The sequence below is a fragment of the Microchirus variegatus genome (assembly GCF_963457635.1).
Source record: "Microchirus variegatus genome assembly, chromosome: 3".
NCBI classification, from domain to species: Eukaryota; Metazoa; Chordata; class Actinopteri; order Pleuronectiformes; family Soleidae; genus Microchirus; species Microchirus variegatus.
This window is the reverse complement of record NC_139804.1, coordinates 5869348-5894633: the sequence shown is the minus strand read 5'-3', so window position 1 is coordinate 5894633 and position 25286 is coordinate 5869348. Positions and strand designations below refer to the sequence as shown.

At 40.3% G+C, this 25286-nt stretch overlaps 1 protein-coding gene across 1 annotated transcript in view; it reads left to right on the top strand.

The window, feature by feature from the left end:
• Positions 1–18170, top strand: part of cadm2b (cell adhesion molecule 2b) — a gene marked incomplete at both ends in the record, with an annotated part of 236648 nt that extends 218478 nt beyond the window's left edge. The window contains 6 exons of the mRNA XM_083886195.1: positions 4866–5024; positions 5329–5419; positions 6373–6551; positions 13430–13456; positions 16820–16942; positions 18052–18170. Coding sequence (XP_083742321.1) covers positions 4866–5024; positions 5329–5419; positions 6373–6551; positions 13430–13456; positions 16820–16942; positions 18052–18170 — 698 coding nt within the window. The remainder of the gene's footprint in view (positions 1–4865; positions 5025–5328; positions 5420–6372; positions 6552–13429; positions 13457–16819; positions 16943–18051) is intronic.
• Positions 18171–25286: the final 7116 nt, after the last annotated feature.

Here is a 25286-nt window from a genome sequence, read left to right as displayed (position 1 = left end):
TTTCTCCTTCTCTGTGTTGTTACATCTTGTTTTCATGACCCCTGGGTTTTTACAGGCGATTTCCGTTGGACAATATTCTGCTTAGACTTGTTGTGGTGGTGGTGTTGGTGCTGGTTTTCTTGTCTGTCCTGTCTTTCCTCCTGATCGGCCGCTCTGCTCTAATGTGATTCACCTGTGTCTTATTAGTCTCACCTGTGCTTGATTAGCCCTGCCCTCCCTGGTGTATTTAAGTCTCTGAGCTCCCCAGTGCTTTCATTAGTTCATTCCCTTCACTTTCACTCTGTTAGTGCCTGATGTTGCGTGTGCTTCAGCTCATTTTGTGTTTTAAAATCTATTGTTTTTCTTCTCCAGTGTCAGATTATTTGAGTTAGGGCCAATTCCAATTCCTATCTTAACCCTCAAGCTCAACCCTTAATCTTAACTGGCCCTCAAAACCAAGGGGTTGAGGGTTATTTTGTCACTTAGAAATGGGACACCCCTTAAACGCAGTTACGTCTTCAGACTGTAGGGGGCAGAATAACGTGAACGCTGCGTCCAGTTTGTCAACTCCAAGAACACATTTACGTCACGATTATTTATTACGATCCGTTTGTCAGTCAAGTTATTAGGTTTTCAGTTAGTTATAAGATGATACTCATACAAATACCACAACCACAGACATATTCAGCTGACAGTTACCACACACCACGGCTTATTGAAAAGTAAACCAAAGCAAACGATCGCTTGTCCGCACCGGCCGACTATTGACAAAAGATTGTAAAATAAAAATATTATGTTACGCAACAATGACGTCAGTAATCCATAATATGGGCCTAAACTAAGATAATACAATGGTTTTCATCATTTTTATATCTCTATTAACAAAGAAAATACTTCATTCGTAGCGTACTCGTTTCGCTGCTTTCGGCGCCATCTTTGTTATGTGAAAACACGCAATGCATTCTGGGTGGTCTCGGAAAATTTCCCTAACCCCAAATTTTCGAGATTGAGGGTTAAGCAAGGAATTGGAATTCCCGCTTAGTTTTGGCGTTCTTGTGAAGCCTGTACATGATGACATCATGTGCACGTGTTGAAATCAGTCTTGCTGTTTGAAGAGCAGTGAACAAAGACTCTGGTAACAACAAAATAAATGATCATCTATGAGAATTCCCCGCACATGTATCACAACTCATCTGACACGGCTGTTTTGAGAATGTAACACTTATGATGCATTTGTGTGTACAAGTGTAAGGAGTAAAATTGGAAAGACTCAATACCATTGGGGGTTGCAAGTTTCAGTCGGCCCGAGTTTGCTTTCACACTTTCGCACTTTAGTGAAACAGACCGAAACCTTTTAATAACGTATTCCGCTCCTCGCCTGAGGCGGTGCTGCATCAAGAATTACTGAAGGAGAAGTCGGATGAACAAGAAAACTTGCTCATCTGTTGGTTAATGCAGTGGTTTCCACCACATCAGAGCGAAACATGGAGCTGCATCAAATCCTACCAGTCTCGGGTGGTTTATTTTGTTTTATGTGAACATGCGAAACATATACGCTGCAACGATAGGCTCCGACATTTCTCCCGGCTATCAGCGTATGCTTTGGTTGTGTTTGAGCCACAATGCCCTGCGTTTTTAGTCCACTTGCTGCATTTGCTTCACTTGAAGCGAACCGAGACCTACGTTTTAGGCGGACCAGAGCTCGCTTCTTTTGGTACGGATCACAATTAGTTTGCGCATTCACACCTCCGAAAAAAAAAAAGGAACCGGACTTTCCGAGTAAACGAACTAGAATTCAAATTAGAAGAAGCTAGTGTGAATATGACTTTACGGTGGGAAATGAAAACAGACTATCCAGAGAGAGGAAGTAAGGACAGCTCGAGGTAAAAAACAGTAACTCCAAGGGTGCATACATTTGGTGTCGCTCCAGCAGAAGGGGGTGGATTTTAATTTTCAGTCCTAGCCAATCGATGAGCCGAGTTTTCTTCTTATAATTATTATGACTTAGTTTCTTCCTGGTCGGTGCTCCTTTGCAGTAATACTGCCCCAAAGGAGCAGTGGCATACATAGGACACAGTTGGGAACATAGGAAAAGGGTCCTATGTTCCCCGCTTTCACCCAAAAGGACCCAGGGAAGATAGGACCCTACCCTAACCCTAAACCCTTACCCTAACCTACCCTTACCCTAACCCTTTACCCTGGGTAAACATACTCTACACCCAGGCTTCCACAAAGTGGGTAACATAGGACCTGTTTTGGGAAAAATGGGGAAAATAGGACCCGGGGAACATAGGTACGACCCCATGTGAAAGTCAACCAAACCAAATGAAGATGTGAAAGCCCTTAGACTTAGAGAGAGAGAGTGGCATTAGTGACTAAACACTAAAGCCTTGTTTATACTCAAGCGTGACACCGTGGCGCAGGGCTCCGCAGACGGCCCGCAACCATACAAGTATGTACGGAGGCGTTTATACTCAGCTCGTTCAGCACGTTGTTCGTTGCAGTATTTGCCTCAACAGCAGGGGGCGTACTGTACTGCCCGATAAACGTCCGCTGCCTATCAACGGTAGTAAACAACAACATTCCGTATATCGCTTACATTGGTCTCTAAATGACTGTCCGTCTCTCGGTGTTTCACATAATTGGGACAAACATCCCATAATCCATCAGAGTCACAGAGAGGGTTTTTCCCCCCTGGGTCACCACTCTTTCTATGGACTCGTCTTTTTCCCCTTCACGGCGAAACCCGTTGTCTTTTTATAATCTCCTTCCATGAATTTAAGGCCATGTGACTGTCTCGGTGCTCTCGGACAGAAGAGTCATAATGCACGAACAAGCGGCGCTGCTCGGAGTTGGCGCGCGCCATAGCCGACAAAGTTAGAAAAATTTAAATGTGCGCGCCCCTAGCGCCGCACCACTTTTTGGAGCCCACGCGCCCGGCACGACATAGGTTATGGCGTCTTTTTTGGCGTGCGTCCGGCACACTACGGCGAGTGTAAACCAGGCTTTAGAACCTTCCTTTCCCAAGAGAACTACAAGTGTCCTTAGCGTCCCAAAAAGGGACTCACTCTCTGCCGTTTCCTTGTCTTCTTTGTTGGTTTATGCACCAGCTTTATTTTTGGCAAATCGTTCCCTATAATTTGAACAGTATGATCCCTATTGCTGTAGGAACATGGCAATAGGGATCATGGCGGCCCTTGTCTGAAGTGCACATCAGAGGCTTATTCTATAAGACAAACATACTTTCCTTGTGGGTAGTTTTTGCAAATAACCCATACTAAATGTTAAAAACTTTTGATTTTGTTGATTCCCCTTAAAAAAGTTTCCTCTTCAGAACGGGGAATTAAGGGCTTTGGGCTCGAGAACTAAGACAAAGCCAAGAAAAAGGCGAGGTGTGACTACAACGATGGAAAGCTATACCTCATGCTGTTGGGTTGGGGAGCGCGTTGCCTGTTTGTGTTGGCTGGGATGTTTGATAGACGGTCCTGAAGGAGCAAACACGCCCAACCAACCGAGTCAACTCTCATACCGCTCTCCCGCTTTCTATTCACACTACTTTGACTTGACTTTCAAAGGCCAAGCATTCTATCCCTCAAAGGAGATGCTGAAGAAAACAACAGCAGCAGCAGCAGCAGCACTGCAGCTCTCTCAAAAGCAACATTTTCATGTTTCTCTGGGTTTTAGTTAACATATGAGTACATTTCTGGGTTTTCTTTCTCTGCACTAACCTTTTTTTTTCCAATGCGAGGTTTACAAGTACTGTACTCAATGCAATCCTCTTCATAGTCTGAGGTGAATTCCACAAAACCCTCATTTGCATAGTCACATTTTGAAATTTGCTTCACGTGTTGGGAACTCGCTGTACTAAAGGATACCATTGCATTGACAGGATCTGGGTCTCACATGCAAGAGATTCTAATTTCAATGTCACATCAAAAGAAGTCTCATTGAGGACCAAACATTATCAAATTAAAAATCCTGGAAAGAATTTAAGGACGCTACAATTAAAGACATTTATTTAGGTAGTACTGACCAGACAGAGACACAAACTCCTGTTCTGAAGCCTTGAGATTAGTAATCTGACAGGCACCATGACAGTAACATGCAGAGCCGTTTCTTGCTATATGCGAACTATGCAGCTGCATAGGGCCCCACAGCCACCAGGGGGCCCCCAAACTACAAGTTCAGACTCATTTTTTATTATATTTTTGAGAATTAAAAGTACCTGTCTTTATTTGCATGTATTGGATGTGTTCATTATGCATATATTTGCAAAGCATGTAAGTGTTTGTGGGGTAATCAGAAAAAGTTAGGAATCTCTACCTCGAGTTTGAAAAAATAGGGGCCCCCAAATAATATCTCGCGTAGGGCCCCAAAACAGCTAGAAACGGCCCTGGCAGAGCCGTTTCTTGCTATATGCGGACTATGCAGCTGCATAGGGCCCCACAGCCACCAGGGGGCCCCCAAACTACAAGTTCAGACTCGTATTTTATTATATTTTTGAGAATCAAAAGTAGCTGTCTTTATTTGCATGTATTGGATGCATTCATTATGCATATATTTGCAAAGCATGTAAGTGTTTGTGGGGTAATCAGAAAAAGTTAGGAATCTCTACCTCGAGTTTGAAAAAAATAGGGGCCCCCAAATAGTATCTCGCGTAGGGCCCCAAAACAGCTAGAAACGGCCCTGGCAGAGCCGTTTCTTGCTATATGCGGACTATGCAGCTGCATAGGGCCCCACAGCCACCAGGGGAAAAAATTCACTTCATGTTCTACTAGAAAAAAAGACCTTAACCTTGTGAAGAACTTCCATAACAGTCACAAACGTCGTCCCGAGATGTTCGTATAATTAACACGTCCACTCTTGTTCTCCGTCTGACCTCACAGGCACTAAAGAGATAAACGCCACAGGTAAATCGTTCACCGTGAGGAGCAGCCTCCAGTTCCAGGTGGACAGAAAAGACGACGGCATCGCCTACACCTGCAGCGTGGAGCACGTGTCCCTGTCCAACCCCTACATGACCACAGAGGTTCTGGAGGTCCACTGTGAGTGCCATCTCACACACACACACACAGATTATGTATAAGATTAGCATTAAAAAGAAGAAATACAGGGATTGTAGATTACATTTATGCCCACAGGTTAAACTTTTGCATTTGCTGCGGGATTAGTGTAGGATTAGTTTGCAGGTAAGGGATTAGTACCAAAGCCGAACAGGGAGGCGGGCTATAGAGCTAATAGTTGCCCAAAGGGTTAAGAGTTAACTGCTGTTGTTGTACTTTGTTGGCGGTAAAGATAAACCCTTTATCGCATATCGCTGTCACATTCCTTTGTCTCTCTCTTCCACAGATGCGCCGCTGCTGAATATTATACAGTCTCCCATAATTCCACAGGAAGGGCAGTACTTCAAATTGGAGTGTGTTTCCATAGGCAACCCAATGTGAGTTGTAAACTTTTATTTATTTATTAACAAAGGGTGGAACAGTTGACCAATTTATGTATAAATACATGTATAATACATGTATAAGTTTTCTCATTTGTTTTACGAAAATACATTTTATTATTTTATTTATATAAAATAAAATGCATAACATGTATGAATATATTTATATATAAATATAAAACATGTATATATTTATTATATATATGTGTATATATATATATATATATATGATAAAGGTTATTTATATATCTAATGAACAATGTGTGTGTGTATGTGTATAAACTGTATGTGTGTATATATATATATATGTATGTATATATGTGTATGTATGTATGTATGTATATATATATATATATATATATATGTATGCATTACAAATATGTGGGTTAGTGTATGTATGTATGTGTGTGTGTATATACTATATGTGTATATTTATATATGTGTATATAAGACCATTGACCATATACATATATGTATACATATATGTATATATATATATGTATATATGTATATGTATATTGACCATTGACCATATACATATATGTATACATATATGTGTATATATATATATATATATATATATATATATAACAAATGTGTGGGTTAGTCTATGAATGTATGTGAATACAAAGGAGACACAGTTATTAGTAGTTAAATGTATGTTTACAAAGTCCAAACAGAGGCAGAATAACAACAAAAATCCTCAGAAATTACACACTGCAAGAATTGTATTACACTAAATAATTTTACTTTATATACATTATATATATTTGACATATTAAAACTACTTTTTAAAGCCGCTTCCCATAGATTTACATCAAATTGTCCTCAAAGGGAGAGGCACACAACTTTATCATTAACATAAGACAATATAAGCAGCTTTAAGACTGAAAAAACTATAATATTTTCATTGCTTTGTTTATGTTTTTTGTTGTTTTTCTTTGTCCTAGACCTGAACCGGTGATGTGGTCTAAAGATGGAGGAGAGCTGCCTGACATTGAGCGCATGATCGTGGAGGGCAGAGAGTTAACCATCACCACGCTAAACAAAACAGACAACGGCACATATCGCTGCGAGGCGAGCAACCCCCTGGGGACGAGCAGTGCTGAATATGTACTGTTTGTATATGGTGGGTATAACTCAGTAGGAGATCACCGCTCTTTGTCTGTGTGTTGTTGTGCGTTAACGAGAAGACGGTTGATGTCTTGTACAAAGACACAGAATCCTAATCCCCCCCAAAAAAAGGTAAAATAATGTCTAAATCAAACAGCACGATACACAGATATACATATAAAAGCTTAGAATTACACTCTGTGTCTGTCCGAAGATGTATTTTAAATCCAGCTCTGAATAACCAGGTGGACTGCAGACCAATAAGTGAATCCAATCATTTAAGTTGTCCACTTGTGATTCATTTATTAGTTTCACTGCACATTCCTGTGAGGAATAAACAAGCGCCGATAACGAACGGATAACATTTGAAACGGATAAAACCGCAATCATGTTTTTTAATTAGATTTGCTGAATTATTAACAAGTTTCCCCCTGAATGACATTCATTCATTTTTTTTTTGTGTTTTTCTTTTTCAAAAGACCTGCATCAGTGTCGATTTGGATGATTTTTAAACACATAAAAGATGCTTGCCTGTTGCGTTTGTGCAAGGTTGAAGCCCTTCACTAAAAAAAAAACACCTTTTTCCAAAAAAAAAGCTTGTTGAGCTTGTAGGTTAAATGTTTTTGTCTTTTCAATTTTTCAAGTCACAGGCATCGCTTTCCATTCTTTCAAATACATCTCTCATTTCAAGTCCTCATCCTGAAAAATTACGTCTAATTAAGTATATATATGTATATATATACGTGTGTGTATATATATGTGTGTGTGTGTATATATGTATATGTATATATATATATATGTGTATATGTGTGTGTGTATATGTATATATATATATATATATATATATATATGTGTGTATATATATATATATATATAAATGTATATGTGTATATATGTATATATATGTGTATATATGTATGTATGTATATATATTTATGTATATATGTATATTTATATATATGTATATATGTGTATATATGTATATTTATATATATGTATATATGTGTATATATATATATGTATATGTGTATATATGTATATATGCATATATATGTATATGTGTATATATATGTATATGTATATAAAAATATATATATATATATACATAAATACATGTGTATATATATATATATGTATGTGGACTATACTGAGGTAAGTCAACTCTGATTAATAACAGTTTAACTCGTGTTAACCAACAGAGGGTAGCACAGAAATGCATATGGTAATAATTAAGTAGTAATATTATGATAATACAACTCATTAGTAATCGCCAAGTAATAGCTTGGTAATAATATTAATAATAATAATAATAAAAATAATGAAAATGTGCACATGAGGGAGGATGGCTTTCAATTTTGTATTATGATAATTACGCATTAATTTTCACACTGCACTAATTCTCATTTCTACACTGTTACGCTTAATAATTACAAATGCTGGAAGTTGTATTTGGATAAAGAGCTTTAAAATTCACCGCCATGTGGTAAATCTACATTTCCTTCAATATATATATATTTTTTTTTTAGAAAATGTGATAAAACATATGATATGAAACGTATGATACTGAATATGTCATTCGCTGACGATCAGCAATACAGAATTATAGTAAAATAGAGTTCAAGGTGGCTTCTAATAAGTGGCGACACTGTGAAAATGCATGGAGTTCATGGTTAAATAGGATAAAGTTAATCCTTTATTAGTCAGAGTATTGGAGATTTCCAGTGTTTACAGCATCAAATATAATGTAATAGTATGTGAATACAAAGAAAATAGATATTTATTAGTCGTAGCTTTGTCACTAAACAAGATAACATCCCTGTTTTACACATTTCCGTGCTGTGTATATACATAACTTTTTTTTTAGCTTTTGGCGTCTCCCCCATGAGGAAACTGGGGTGGAAAAGTGTCAAGGAAGCAGAAGTCAGCTTCCCAAGTACACAGCCTGAAGGAGAGATAAGTTAATCCGTGGAGGGAATAAAGACAGTACGTTGTGTAGGAAACGCATCATTAAGGACTTCACAGTGCATGTTTGTAATGTCTATCAAATACGACCAAAGCGGAAAAAAAAAAAAAAAAAGCACAGAAACGAGGAGAGAGAGGGGGGAAGAAATATGAATATGTTTCCATTTTTTCTGCTTATTAAACAGTAACACAGTTTGGTTAGGGGGAGTGACTTATCACTTATCACAGGGGAAACTTGTTCAAGCTTACGAGCAGTTTACGCGACGCACCGCAGCTATTTTGTTCAGATTCCGGGGGAACCTTTCATAGGAGGAAATGGAGAGAAATGGAGGATGACACCTTGGTCCTTTCAGCTTTTGTTATCTTTGTCGTTTCTTACAGTACGCTCCGTGAACAGGGTGAGGCAGCCATGTCAGCCTAGTCCGTATCATTTATTTTTGCACAATAAAATGACAAAGCTTCTTTTTTTTTTAACATAGCAGTCCTAAATATAACTGATTTAACTGAATAATACAAAAGAGAATACGCCTCGATTCAAAACCGTAATAGCTACAAAAACTACACTGTGTAATAATAGTATGTGCATTGTAAATCTTAAAGTCAAGATTGAGTTGAGTAAGGAATGGTACAGGGAGTGTGCTTTTAAAATAACCACAGAACTGCTCAGGAATATTCCTCTTATTTGGATATATTTCAACTATATTTCCCCCAAACCATATAACAGAATGAAAGATAAGGATAAAGCTTTAGCTGTAATGAGGAGCGTCACATGTCATATGCGACCGTATTTCCCTCTCGTTTTATTTTTTTACAGCCGGGAGGATTTCTGCATTATTTAACGTTATATATAATTCAAAATTTGTTGAACCTGAGCTGTTAGAAATGCACCGTATATATATTTCCCTCTTTGTGAGATTAGGAGGAGAAAATAAGCGAAATCGGATTACGCAAAGGTTCCATGGTTACCACGTGAGGACGAAAGACTGAGAGGAGCGAGGTATAGAAGATGTCTCTCCGATGATGATGATGACAGTCGCTCTTCGGCGCCATTATCGCTGTGTCTGTGGCAGAAATACTTACCGGGGTCTCTTTGCATCATTTCAGCCTCTTAGCCTAATTTGCTAATGACAGGAGAGCTGCGAAGCAATAAATGTTATCGCCCCACCGCAATTTATCAGCTCCTCCAAATTATTATCCGTGATGCACTGTATTAAATAAAGCGAGGGGGAAACGCCACACGCGATAATTACTCTGTCGGAAGACGGTGGCGAGATGCAAACGGATAGTTTGGTTAAATACAGCTGCTGAGAAATGTCTTTTTCTGGAGCCCCGTTCCTTACATGTTAACCTCCTTTATTGTACATATTAACCTCCATCCATTATCTACCGCTTTATCCTCCACCAGAGGGTGCTGTGCCTATCTCAGCTGACATAGGGCGATAGGTGGGGTACACCCTGGACAGTTCGCCAGTCCATCGCAGGGCCACAAACAACCATTCACTCACACCTACGGTCAATTTAGAGTGACCAATTCACCTAATTGCATGTTTTTGGACTGTGGGAGGAAGCCGCAGAACCCGGAGAAAACCCACGCGCACACGGGGAGAACATGCAAACTCCTTGCAGAAAGGCCCTTGAACTTTCCGGTCGCAAGGGAGCTGCGCTTTTCTGCCGCCCAATCAGCTGACTGTTGTGGGTCTACACTCTTAGTGCTAAGTAGAACCATATAAGGTTCTTTGGCTTGTCCTCATAGGAGAACCCTTTTTTGCTCTAGTTAGAACCTTTTTATAAAGGTTCCACCTTGAACCCATTTGGAGGGTTCCACCAAGAACCCTTTTAAAACCCTTTATTCAGGAAAGGGTTTTTTCAAGGGTTCAAAATGGATCAAAATGGTTCTTACTGGAACCATTAGTGTTTGCAAGAACCCTTGAAAAACCTTTTCTTCAAGAAAGGGTTTTTCCGAAGCAAATGGTTCCAGGTAGAACCTCAGCCCTTGTAGAAGGACCCTTTTGGAACCCTTGTATACCCTGTATCGCCCTCAATATTGAGATTTTCCAAGACCACCCTTGGGAGCAAGGGCTACCCAGAATGCAGTGTGTGTTTTGCCATAACAAAGATGGCGCCGAAAGCAGCGAAACGAGTGCGATACAAATTAAGTATTTTCTTTGTTAATAGAGATATAAAAATGATGAAAACCATTGTATTATCTTAGTTTAGGCCAATATTATGGATTACTGACGTCATTGTTGCGTAACATTTATTTTTATTTTACGATCTTTTGTCAATAGCCGGCTGGTTATTATTTTTTATTAATCGTAATAAATAATCCTGACGTAAATGTGTTCTTCTTCTTTTTTGGAGTTGACAGACTGGACGCAGCTTTCGCGTTATTCTGCCCCCCACAGTCTGAAGACGTATCTGCATTTAAGGGGTGTCCCATTTCTAAGTGAGAAAATAACCCTCAACACTTGGTTTTGAGGGCCAGTTAAGATTAAGGGTTGAGCCAGAGAACCCTTTAAAACCCCTTTCCTGAATAAAGGGTTTTTAAAGGGCTCTTGGTTGAACCCTCCAAAAGGGTTCTCCTATTAGGACAAGCCGAAGAACCTTATATGGTTCTACTTAGCACTTTTATTTCTGAGAGTGTATAGCTCTGTTTCCTGTGTGGATGAGGCCTTAGACTGTCTGTCTGTCTGTCTGCGTTCAGGCCATTTTTCCCGCCGTTTCCTCAGCTGCATGAACATTGAGCAGACGTGAAGAAGAACGGGAGTCGTCCATGTGTGACTCATCGTTTTTCCCGCAGATATTTCTGAGACATTTCCCCCACTTTCGGAGCTTGAGTCATCAGTGCAACTTGTTGTGTTTTATCATCTCTGCATATCTTATTTTTGGGGGGGGGTTTCTAGTCACTGAGCTAAAAGAGCAGATTCAAGAGTTGTTCTTCACGTTGAGCCTCTCCCCCATGGATACCTTTTTTTTTTTTTTTTTTGGTTTTTGCTGCTTGTTGTTCCTGTTTTCATTGAGCAGACGTCATCACCTTACACCGCCTCCACTCTCTCTCTCGCCATTCTTCCAGTCTGCTAACATTCCCACATCAGGCTTATAGGCAGTCACAGCTATGTATCGCAGGTATACTCTTGCATCCCCTAACCCCCCCCGCGCGCGCTCTCGCCTCAATGCTTCATGCACTCACCGACATGACACTGAACACACACTTGATGATTGATGAGCGAAACAGCTCGGGCTTTGAAACAGAAAATAACATCGATTTCTGGACGAATTCAACACTCCTGTGCCTGTTTCCATTTTCATGCACAGCACCACTTCACTACCAGCGTCGTATTACTCTCGCCCATTGGAGTTATTATTGGACAATGACAATATAAATAGACATCGCAGATGAAGTGACCACAGCAAGTTAATGCATTTTTTGGTAAACCTGTAAAAATCTTCAATATCTGCATGAAAAACAAGAGCGTTGCAGTCCAAGCCTTGTACGTAGGCAGAAAAAGCACTGTGTCGTGTGTTTACTCTCCACAGTGTTGTTGTGTTTTTCTATGACTTTGTCACACTGAGCCACAAGAGCACTCTGCAGGTAAAATATGCTAAGTGGTCGCCGCTAACGGCCAAAATAGCTCCGATGCTCTGTTAGAGAACATCGACGCCGCTTAGGTTGATGGATGCATTTGGTTCTGATAATCAGCCCTCGCGGTGTTTTTCTCACAAACAAACAAAAATGAAGTTCATTCAGGGTTTTTTTTTCATCACCGGAGTTGTGTCGCGTTCTATGCTTTTTCCTTCCTTGTGAAATACTTGCAAAAAGCTGACGTTGTGCGTTGTTCAGATCCATATTTCGCTCTCATGTACGTCTTTAGATCACGGCACTCTTAGAAATAAAAGTGCTAAGTAGAACCATATAAGGTTCTTCAGCTTGTCATCATAGAAGAACCTTTCTTGGCTACAGGTAGAACCCTTTTGGAGGGTTCAACCAAGAACCCTTTTTAAACCCTATATTCAAGTAAGGGGTTTTAAAGGGTTCTCTGGGTCAAAATGGTTCTTACTGGAACTTTCTTCGGGAAAGGGTTTTTCAGAAGCAAATGGTTCCAGTAAGAACCTCGGCCCTTGTAGAAGAACCCTTTTGGAACCCTTATTTCTAAGAGTGTACAAACAAAGTACTTCATAATACAACACTTATTACTTTTCAAAGCAACTTTTATTTTTTTATTTTATTTTATTGTGTATCTTTCATCATGGACTGAATACACAATTACAGGTATATAATAAGAATCATTTTTGGTTGTTTTGAAAGGTTTTAAAAGTGCTCTCAAGGCTTCTTTCCACACAAAAATCCCCCCCAAAAAAACATTTTCTAATTTTTTATTTTCGTCTCATAGATCATTTTTATTTTCAGCTATTTGTCTGTAAGGTCGATGACTCCACCTTTTTAAAGGACAATGTTTAATGGAATAGCACAATTGCACTTGCAATTTGTGCCAATAGTGGTGCAGGTAAAATAATGCGGTGACTTTTGGTGAACCGACCCACTTAGTATGTGCAGAAGGTTCACGTCGTCCTTGTCGTTGCTCGTGTTCCTCTCCCCGGTGTCTGTGTTTGGCAATGAGCTTTCACTTTCGCATTACTTCTGCACAACGTACTGTAAAAGTGAAAAAAACCCAGAAAAACAAACCATGCTTCTTCTTCTTCTTCTTCTTCTACTAATAATTTCTGGCAGGCTGTGAGGTGTAATCCAGCCCCTCCACAGTCTAAAGTTCTTACGGTTCTCTTATCGCCAACAAACCGCGCTAATTTCAACATGTTTCCTTGTGAACCTTGTGGTCATATTTTTTTATCACATGGTGTTGTTCCCCCCTCCCCCTCGTCTTTCTTTTTTTTTTTTTTTTTTACTGCTGTCACTGTCTGCAACCATGGCAACAGCCAAAGACTTTCCAGGGCCTACGACAGGTAAATATCCCACCAGATGATCATTGCAAGCCAGATTTCCCAGTGTGTGTGTGTGTGTGATGCTTGGATCTGGATCTGGGTCAAGACACCACCACCCCGGCCTCTGCCCAGCATGAGCCAAGCCGTCACCATGCATGGACGCTCACTCTACTGACGCCAGCCGCCTGTTTCCCCCCCCCCCCCCCACTCCAGACATGTCAAAGGCTGCATACGTTATCACACATTTTGCTTCTTTTTTTGGTTTCAGAACATCTATTTCATTGCGTGATCCGAGCGATTGATGCTAGGCTGGAGATTGTATTTGTGCCACTGTGTAAACATTTGATCTTTAGATCGTGCGAGCGCAACAGAAAGAGGAAAGGGAACGGTGGGGAGTCGAGTCTGTCAAATTTCCGATCACACAGTTATTGGAAAAAAAAAACACTTTTCAAGGCAGGGCTGAACAGATTAGCAACTGTGATTTGATTTGTTTGACCATTTTCGGTTTAGTAGTCATTGTGTTATAGCTGTAAAAATGTGATATGCTATTATTATATGTACATGACAATAAATAAGCCTATTTGGGTCTAGAATATTTGAATAATCTGCACTTTTTCCTCACCGTTAGACAACGTTTACAGCTCAAAGATTAAGTTTAGAATCTGCTCTCTCAACCTCACCAAAGTCCATAGAGAAAATCGGTTATTTTACCTTACCATGACTTCTACTCCTCATTTACTACACTTTTAGAAATAAAAGTGCTAAGTGGAATCATTGGGTTCTTCGGGCTTGTCCTCATACACTGTAAAACATGTCCATAGATTTTAAAGTGAAAAAATGGTCAAACCATGACAGAAAAAGACCGTAAACTTAAAAAGACTAAATACCGTATATATATATATATATTTCCCAAAACAGTCATTTTTGCATATGTTTTCCTGTAAAAATTACATTCATCTACTGTTAAATAATCTTGCACTGTAGTAATTACTGGCAACCACAGCGGCCAGTTTTTTACCGTAAAAACAAGTTGTTGTTTTTTTAAATGAATAAAGTGGTATTTTATGTTAATACAGGCTGTTTATTTCACAGTAAAATACCGTCTTATTTCATGGAGAAATCCTTTACTTACGGTATTTTCACATTAAATTATGGCAGTTTCTTTCAACGAAAAAAATAGTTATTTATATGGTAGAATATGGAAAAAATCAACAACCTTTACCGTAACATCAGCAGTAGTTCTATCCTTTTACCGTAATGTAAGAAAAGGTTCTGGCGTATTTATTACGGTAGAATTCTGGCTGCCAGTTTTTTACCCTAAAAACAACAATTCTTTTTTTTTTTTTACAGTGTAGGAGAACCCTTTTTGGCTCCAAGGAGAACCTTTTTATAAAGGTTCCACATAGAACCCTTTTGGTGGGTTCCACCAAGTACCCTTTTAAAACCCTTTTTTCAGGAAATGGGTTTAAAATGGTTCTCTGGATCAAAATGCCTTTGAGAAAGGGTTTTTCAGAAGCAAATGGTTCCACGTAGAACTTCAGCCCTTGTAGAAGGACCCTTTTGGAACCCTTATTTCTAAGAGTGTGCGGCCTCCGTCAGTGAGTTAAAATATCATATTGTGTGGCCTGAGTGTTTTGAATCCTTTGTTTGGATGAACCTCAGCAACACACATTTTCTCTATAGAGTATTTATAATAATCCAAGAACATGGTTTACAAACTTCTTGATGCATTTACTTAAATTGGTAACTGTTAAGCTTAAATTGATTTACCAGTTGAAATAACATCTCTCTGTATCGATAATAAGACAATACCTCATATAAAGTAGTACTACTATCATTTCACACTGGGTTGTCTGGTAATATTTCAAGGTACTTGTGTGTGTACTCTTTGTCACCTGTGCGGGACGAGGCAGAAGGAACGAATAGTTTGTGACTGGTTAAGTTGGAAGTCAATGCAGTGTCCTTAGAAGACCTGTGTGAGTGTGTGTTATTGTCGTGATCAGGTTTCTTAAATTTGGACTTGGAAGTCAGTTCATGTTGCTTCAGTGCTGTAACGAAACACCAGCTCAGGTTAAATGTGGCAAACTAAGTCATCGAGGTTCCTGTTCCTGCTGCTAAAGTGTCTCTAAACGTTCCTTTTAGGATAAAATCTCAAGTGTCACCTTACTTGTTATTTTTACCCACCATTATTGATTTTAAATGTCGCCTCTCAGTTTGTTCCAGGAGTCACTTTTGAACAGTCGATATATTTACATGTAGATTAACGCTCGGAAAATCCGGTCGGACAAGTGCAAATACTTAATAGTCATTTGCTCGCAAGCTGTTCGGCTTCGGTCGGTGCCAAGTGTGATGTGAAAATGATGCTCCCGTCGGCTGCTGAACACCTGTAAAAAAAAACGTTATATCCAATCGACACATGAACCAACGTCGAGTTACTGCAATTGTTCTAATGGTTATTAGCTTCAAAAGTTCAGAAAGTGCCTGCCTGTGAAGCCCCGATAAAACAGTCGTGGGTTCCATTCTGCATGGATTTAAGCTGCATGTTTCTCAATTTCATCCCCCCCCCCCCCCCCTGTTTTCTATTTCTTTTTCATTTTTACCGTCCGTCCCTGTGGGTTACTGAAAATGCGGGTTGCATTCTGCTTAGAGAGCAGCATAACGAGGTTTTTTGCAGGAACATCCCCCGTCGTCATTTTCCCAGGGTCACTTTGCAAAACTGAGCACAAGCCATAGCCATTCATCAGCTTGAGATAATGAGAGCACAGTAAAGACACAGCCACTTAAGGGGTTATTACACAACTGACACAAAGGCATGCTCCTGCCTGGGGAACCTTCAGCTTGCTCTCTCTGCACCGGACGCCTCATGTTAAATAACTCTTGTTTTTAAAAAAAAAAAAAAAAGACAAAAAAGATTCTCTGCAACAGAATGTGGCAATGAGAAAACACAACATGGTGTGTGTGTGTGCATGTGTGTTGAGAGAGAGACTGGCAACAAGAAAAAAAACGTTCCTCAGAGCCTACACTTCACTTTTGCTGTTGCCAACAACACATTTTTGAACCGCACAGAGATTTGCGGCATTTCCTATGATTACTTTCTTTTCTACATCAATTACGGCGCATCAAAGCAGCCATTTTAGGTTCTACTAAATATGGCAGAGACTCATTTGGGGGGGGGGGGGGGTTTGGGTAGGGTGGGCTGTTGTACTTTGTTCACACATGTAAATGTGGCATCTGGATTTTTCTTTTTTTTCCAGGGATAATTGCAGAAAACAAAAATATTTCCATTGCTGCTTAATAAGTGTGTACAGCTGCGCGAGAGACGGCAGCAGAACATGCCGCGGGTGTTGATGTTATCCCTCCCCGTTTTTCTCTGGCTCATTTCAGATCCAAACGCTCTGGGACAACACGGACCTGACCACGCGCTAATCGGCGGCGTCGTCGCCGTCGTGGTTTTCATCACCCTGTGCTTGATAATCGTTCTCGGGAGATATCTGGCCAGACATAAAGGTAAAAGAGGTGGTCAGTGAGTGATGTGCTTGCCCGGAGCGAATGTACAAACCCCATTGGCAGGGAAAAAGTTGAGGCTACTTTCTGAAAATGGAACAAGAAACGAGAAAATCTGTGGTTTTCTTGAATCAGGAAAATCAGGGCGCTTTCACGACAGAGTTTGTTTCTTTGGATAGTTTCTTTGGGCAGATGTAAAAGCTCATCCAAACTCTGGTGCGGACCAAACAAGCGAACTCGGAGTGGTCTGCCTGAAAACCTGGGTCTCGACTCGATAGGGATAAGGGAACCCTGGTGCAAGAGAGGAAGTGAACCAAAGCTGGGCAGCTTCTTGTGAAAAACCAATTAGATTTGGACACCAAATTAAAAACAGAAAGACTCCATTATTTGCTTTTGTGGTGAACGAGCCGACTGAAGGGGATGGATTTCCATTTTTTCCGTCCCCGAAGGATTGGTGCATGTTTCGGGCAATACGGCCCCAAACGAGAATGGAATACCTTGGTGTGAATGCGCCCATACACTCTTAGAAAAAACAGTGCAACCATATAAGGTTATTCGGCTTGTCCTCATAGGAGAACCCTTTTAGGTTCCACCTGGAACCCTTTTGGAGGGTTCCACCAAGAACCCTTTTAAAACCCTTTATTCAGGAAAGGGGTTTTAAAGGGTTCTCTGGATCAAAATGGTTCTTACTGGAACCATTAATGTTACCAAGAACCCTCGAAAAACCCTTTCTTCTGGAAAGGGTTTTTTAGAAGCCCATGGTTCCAGGTAGAACCTCAGCCCTTGTAGAAGAACCCTTTTGGAACCCTTATTTCTAAGTGTAACACAGGTTTTGGAGGGTTCCACCATTTCCAGGTAGAGTGTGAGGGAATGAAAAGTAGGTGTAAATAAAACCATCAACCAAGGGCCTCCAAGGGAGTCATGGCTTACCGCTTTGTGCCAAAAAACCTATGAGAATTGTCAGTCAATGTCTCGAATGTGTGTGGACATCAAGCCCTCAGATATTCTATGGAGAAATCTGTAAGAATGTGTCCCAAATGTCTTGCAATGGGGGTTTGTACAGTTTATATGTGTCATATCTAACTTGCTGTGGGCTCACTGTGTGTCCACAGGCACATATCTAACGCATGAGGCCAAAGGAGCAGAGGACGCCCCCGACGCAGACACAGCCATCATCAACGCTGAGGGAAACCACGTGCACGCAGAGGAAAAGAAAGAGTACTTCATTTAGACCATTTAGGCCCTTCTTTTGTTTTTGTTTTTTTTTGTTTTTCCGAACGACAGCAGACATGCAATTTTCAGCTGCCTCACTGCATCACTTCATTAGACTTAATATTCACGTTATATCATGTTTTGGTCTGCTACAGAACGTTCATGCTCAGTTAAACGCTCGTTTATCAAAGCATTCGCTGACGATTATTTCGCCTTCTCCGTTTGTAATCGCGTGCGTCCCATGATGTGCGACTGGGTTTTTGTCCGTTTTTGTTTTTACAGTGCCTAAAATGCTGTATAGTTTTGTTTATTTTCCCCCCTGCTTTTCCTTTTTTAATCGCTAACTCGCACTCGGTTCACCTTTTAATCAACTTTCTTCAGATTTTTTCTCATTCATTCATTCATTCATTCATTCAAAAATAGTCCTTAGCTTTTCAAACTGTTCCACTATGAGAGCCACTTGTATCTAAGGTCCAGTGTGTAACAGTTTGGAGGTTTTATTGGAAGAAATTGAACATGCCTAAGTGTGTTGGAGGGTTTAATTGCTTTCAACCATGAAAGAGATTGTTTGTTTTTCAGAGCCTGAGAATAAACCGTTTTAGACCCTTGCCTGTAGTTCAGGCAAGGGTCTTGTTTTTCAGAGGCTGTCCACCTTGTGCTGATGGACAGACAAAAGCAGGCAGAGTTTCATGTTTAAAAATTTAAGGTCACTACACAAAGACGTATCCTTTCTGATATTTAATGGCCACCATCGTCCCCCCCCATGTGGTTGAGAAAGGGAGAGGTGAACGTAGTTGGAGATGGATTTATCAAACATTATAAAGTATTTTTATGTACTGGATGGTTTTTGAACGTTACCATGGAGTTTACCCATCAACGACAGCCATACTATTGTTAAAGCTCCCATAGACCGGAAGTTCCAATTAACACTGTATTTTTTGGGTGCGGTATCTGCGCCGTTACCTCGTTTATGAAGCCCCAAAGTTTCGAAACAAACAGTTCAGCCACGGCTGAGAACGCTGGGTTTTATTGTATTCTCGGGGCTCTGCAAGCGCTCTGAAAAAGCCTGGAAAGGTGACGTAGGGATCCCGCCTCCTGAACAGCAGATCCTCCTGGTCCGCGCACTAGTCCGGTTGCGTACATTGAACCGCAGAAGAAGAAGAAGAAGAAGAAGAACGTCCATGTCTTCTGACTCTGGGTCCGACTCCGGGTCAAAGGCGTAAAAGGGACTCCGGCGGGGAGTCGCTGTGCTTCTGAGAGCTGACATGCTAATTTACGTCACTTCTAGGTATTGGCCAATCACAAGACAGTTGGGAAAGCTCTCGTTGGTTGGCCAATCACAACACAGTTCTGTCTTCTGGGGGTGAGATTTCAGTCTGAAACAGTGCGACTGATGAGAGCTTCAGCGAGGAGAGATTTTTATCGGCTCATTTACAGCAACTAGCATCTTTTTGACCGTAAAAACAAGATAATGTATGTAAGTAGACCTCCATAACTCTAACATATATGTGCGATAGGACCACTCTATGGGAGCTTTAACAGCATCACAACACTTTTGTCAAAACACGTACTTACGTAGAAGAAGCACAATCGTCGCGATTGTCTCCCGGATGAAATCCACTCCCGTATTAGCGGCCCGTTTGTATGTTCCCGCATCGATTTAATTTCCTCCAGTTTTTAAAAAAAACTCATGCTGTTCATTTTGAATCACCGGAGAACGAGTCAGAAAAATTTAAAGCACAAAGTCTGAGGACTAACAGAGGGTAAAACACACATCATCAGCTGTCTCAGGATTCAATTACGAGTCTAGATGGAGAGATGGTGTCAGACACACACACATGATGAAGATTCCACTACGCTGTAAGAGTTCAGTTATTGTTTTGGTTCAGAAGCTTTGATTTTATTTTGGGGGTGGGAGGGGTTTGATACAGTATAAGATCCAAACTGACTGACTGAGTGGAACCTTATTTATGTTGACTTTTATTGAACAACTATGCTCAATGTGTGGATATTGCTGTAAAATACTTTGCCAACGTGAATACTGGTGACCAGTATTGTTGAATCTTTGGATCCCTGGCACATAAACGATTTGTATATTAGCATAAATACAGTAGTTGAAATAATCCACAGGTCTTGTTTTCCTTTCGCCATAAATCTAACAGGAGGTGTTTTTTGCCATAAGGTGTGTAAATATTGTGTAAGTATTCGATTTAATTAAAAAAGGAAAAAGACACTGATTATAGCATTTTAATTTCACAGCATCACGTCAGTTACTGTCACTTTGATGAAGTTGTTTTTTCGCACTTTTGAAGAATTTTTTTCTTTTCTTTTCAAACAGGGATTCTCATTGCTTAATTGCTGAAAAGTGGAAAAAAAAAAAAGAGAAGAAAAAAAATAGAAAAAAATCTGGTCAGAATATATGTATTTGTTATTATGATTGATTGACATTTATTATATAATGCTATATTGATTGATATTATTGCTGTTATTACTGAAGTAGTTGTCTGACATTAACTTTTCCATTTTTTAATTCTCAAACCTGTCATAAAAGAAACAATATAAGGATCACCATTATGGCCTTTGAGTTTGCTGCAAACAGTACTAATGACATGTTGAGGCATTGGTGAATCAGACATCCCCTCACTGTAAATAGCCACTGTATCAAAGACATTGAACCTCATTGCCAATGCTCATACATGTTATTTTGTTTGTTCAATATGATGCTATATAAATAACTCATTTTGTACAAAAGTTTTAATCGCTGTAATTAATTTGCTTTTTATGGGGGACGTGTGAGGTTTTGCTTTCTTTTCCCCTCAGTATTGAGTATTCAATTTTCAACTATGCCACTGTACAAAAAAAAGAAAAAGAGAGAAGAAAAAGAAGTACAGATTAAAATATGAACAACTTGAAAATGATCTGTTTGTCGTGATCGGTCGTTTGTGCAAGTGATTCTAATGATTCAGTTACACGGAAAACAGCTGCTTTACAAGTCACTGGTCACTCGTTTGTGTGTGTTTGTGTCGCGTGCAAAACGAAGTCACGGCAGTGTCATGCAGCCGTGCAGCGATGACTTCGCCCATGCTGAGTAGGTACGAGTGGAAAACCAACCTAAACCGTGCCGTGCTAAGGCACGGCGAGGTTAGGCAAGCTGGGATCATAGGTGGAAAAGGGGCTTAAGGGAGTCATATTATACCATATTTCTCCAAGTTAAACTAGTTCCCCGGTGTCCTAATGAACATGTTTGTGACATGCTTTGGTCAAAATACCATAAGGATGAAGCACCACAGCAGTTCAATCACTCTGCCAAAACAGCCCTGTTCAGAACGCTCAGTTTAGTAGTATCTCTTTAGGTCCACCTTAAAAAAAAAAGTAAAACGAAACTTAAGAGACAGGAAATTACATCAGCCACAGAGGCGACTGGGAGCTAACAGCAGTTAGCATTTGGGAAAGTGATCATTTGCAGGCTCTAGCAGGCACATTGCCGTCATATATAACATGTATCCACTGGACAGAGGCTGGAAGTTTGTGTAGAACTCTGTGCTGCACTGAATAGAACTTTTTCGCGGACTTGGCGGACTTTTGGTTTTCAGATACGGTGGCCCTCTCCAGCACTCTCGCGTGTGCTCCGCGAGACAATTCCAGGAATTTTATCGCATTGTGACGTCACAATGAGCGCGGAAGTCAACATCATGTGTTTCATCTCCTGTACTTAGACTGAGGAGGACCACAAACACATGAGTGAGTCATCTTTTTTCACACTTTGCCGACTGATAGGGCCTCCAGAGTCCCAAATATAAGGATTTAAATGATTAAAACGTTTAAGAAAATCTTGTGGAAGCCATGACTTCAATTTTAACGGTTGCTGGAGCATTATGTAACTGCTGAGGTCACTCAATGGTTGTATTGAGGGAAAAAAAACATCATCATTACGATACAAGAGAAAGTAAAAATTATATGTAATCCTCTGGATCTAGAAGACTTCCAGGACAAATTTGATATTTCAATATTTGACCTCTGCCAAGGAGGTAAATGTTTTCGCCGGACATAACAACATAGCAACATAACTCGAAAAGTGTTGAGACAGACTGATATGGATGAAATGTTCAGGAAATGTCCGCAATGGGACCAGGAACAAGTTATTAAATTTTGGACTTGATCCGTAGAGTGTTGGGGGGGGGGGGGGGGCGGTCTTGAGCTGCCTTGGCGGAGGTCTGCGCTCTCCGAGTGCTTTTCTAATTTTCAGATGTCGTCACCAAATTTTAGTTGAAGCATGCGTCACGACAACAAAAAATTCTCATTAATCCAAAAACTGTGGACAGAAGAACACATTTACAGATAAACTCAAGCCAATAAATACACAACCGCCTTGACGGCAGCAATGAGGAAGTTATTGCACAAACTATAAATGATATATCTCTTCCCTGGCGTTCTGAAAAGTGAAACGGTGGACAGCAAAAATACATTTGTGAAATTATATATATATATATATATTTTATTTTATAAAAAATTTTATGTAATAATTGGCTTTATTACACAAGAAATTTACCAAATAACCAAATCTGTTTAGAAAAGAATGACGTTGGCCCAAAGTAATATTCAAAACATTGTATTTCAACTGAAAATTATTTACTCTTGTCACAATTTATATTTTCAATGGGATTGTGATAGTGTTTCATGTTTTTTTTATTATTTTTTAAAAGTGGGTCTGCATCTATAATGTCTCTGGTAAAGTCTCAGTGTACTGTAACTGCACTGTATCTGTTATACTATGACACTATGACTATTCTTCAGTCTTTAGTTTTAATAATACATGCAAAATAAGGGGTAGAATGATTTAAAAAAAGTCAGAGAGCTCCTTAAGAGGACTGCCTGAGGCTCTTTACCTCACATAGTATGAATGCATAATATGTGCATTAATACAGAGTGACAAAAGGGAAGACTCTCTGAATGTCTCCTGTCTCACTGGAGCTCGGTTCAATATGCTTGAAGTGGCTTCATAAAAAATACTACCCACAGATGTGAACACAGCAGGCTGCCTGTGCCCCGTTCTATCAAAGCAGACAAGAGGACGGACATCAGGTGAGAAATACTGGAGGCGAAGCACTTTGTGCCACATGTTGAAGGATGGTGGGATGCGGATGATTGTTTTAATTGGGAGATAAAAACTTTTAGTATTCCCTGTGGGGAGCTTAGGTAATAGAGGGGAAAAAAAGAAAATAGTGAGAGCGTCTAACAAGGAAAAACACAAATGGGATACATTCATTGGCGTACATGTAATAAAGTCGGCGATAAATTGAGAAAAGAGTAAAGTGGTTATTGAAAAGATGCAGATGCCGCGTTTGTGTTGTTGCAGAATGTTGCGAGAAGGACGGTTTAATTTTGATTTACAATGTAAAGGCAGAGCCAATGACAACGGATTCAGAGTCCAGAGTGCACACAAAACAGAAGGAGAATTAATCCTATTTTCACATATTCAGTTATTCTGAACGCCACACATCGGATTAAAAAGGTACACACGCGCGTTTGAATAACTCATCGCGTTGTTTCAACATTTGTTTGTTTGGTTTTCAGCACTTTTGGGACGACAGAACAAACACCGGCAAACCATATGTGCACGATGGAGAAAGCAAAGAAAAAAAATGGAAATTTGGGGGGGGGGGGAAATAAGTGGATTATAAACCTAACTGGAATAAAATGATTTAAGGCCACATTATACTTCTCCGACTGCGTAATGCGTTATCCGACTGCGTCACCACGGAGACCACTCGAGCCTTCATACTTCTGCGTCGTGGTGACGGATACGCGCTGCAATTTCCCGCCCGATCAGTAGGGGTCGCTGCGCAAGGTTGTTGTGCTTCCGGCTACAGTGAGCAATGGCGTCCGAGAGAGAAAGAGAGAGAAAGACTGTTGTTGTTGAAACAGTGGCCGTTACTCACTTTTCTGTGTCACGGAACGCAGTTTTAAGATAATTTGAGGCGAGAAATTGGCCATTTAGAGTCTAAACATGTGCTGGTGTGTGTTAAGATATGACGTATTTATAGTTTGGCAGCCGCGTTGTCGGCGGTGATCAGCTCTGCCTCTGTGGACGCTCGGTGCCGCACTGTGAGCCGGCACAGAGCAGCTTCACTCGGCCTGTCCTGAGGACCAATCGCAGCTCTTGCCGTCTCCGTTGTCCCTTGACGGATTGACGGACACTTAAAAAATATTTTGTGCAGTCGGAGACGACGCAGAGGCTCTTCGACAGGCTCTCCGTCGACGCAGAGGACTCTGCGTAACCTACGTAGAGCACTTTACGCAGGAGTATAAATTGGGCTTTGCTGAGAAACATGGCAGGAGCAAAAACCTGGACTGGAGCCGACGCAGATCTCTTATGAGCGACTTTAAAAGAACTCCGTGTTGTGAGAGCAGTAAATGAAATGTGCTTGGGTTTTATGGAAATGTCCTCCTGCCCGAGCCAACTGTTTATGGAGCACAGGAGAAATATGAACTGCTGCTTCATTACAGAGAGCGGGAGAAACTCATGTTTTGTTTGAAGAACAAAACGTGGCGTGGGTTTACAAAACGGAAGGCGGAAGAGATGCTTCTTTAGCAACTTCTGGACAATTCAGATTAAATGCTTGATGCATGTATGCACACATCGTGGTGGTTGTTACTTGTTTTTATGTCCATGTGACTGATTTCTAGTTTCTAGCTACTGGTTATTTTAGAATCAATATATTTCGCCCCGTCTATTAGAAAGATCATAGTCAAAGTCAAAACCTGACACATGGATCCAAACAGATGTGCAGCTCCTGGAGGCAGTCGTCATCGTTAATGTCCTCACATCCAAATAACCAGCTTTATTGCTACGGCTCGCAATAAAAGCGGCGATGCACTTAAGAATATATTGTTTTTAGCACAAGTCATCAAAAAAAAAAAAACAATACAACAATGACACCAAAGTCCCAAAAATAGCAAAAAAAAAAAAGTATTTTTTGACGTGAAGTGGAGAATTAATCGCTCAATCATCAATTACAGGGATTCTCAAAGAGTGGGTCGGGACCCACAGACGGGTCGTGAAAGATGTTGCAATGTGCCTGAGCTTTTAGGTTTATTATTTATTTTATAAAAGTAAGTTTTGTATAAAGTTTAC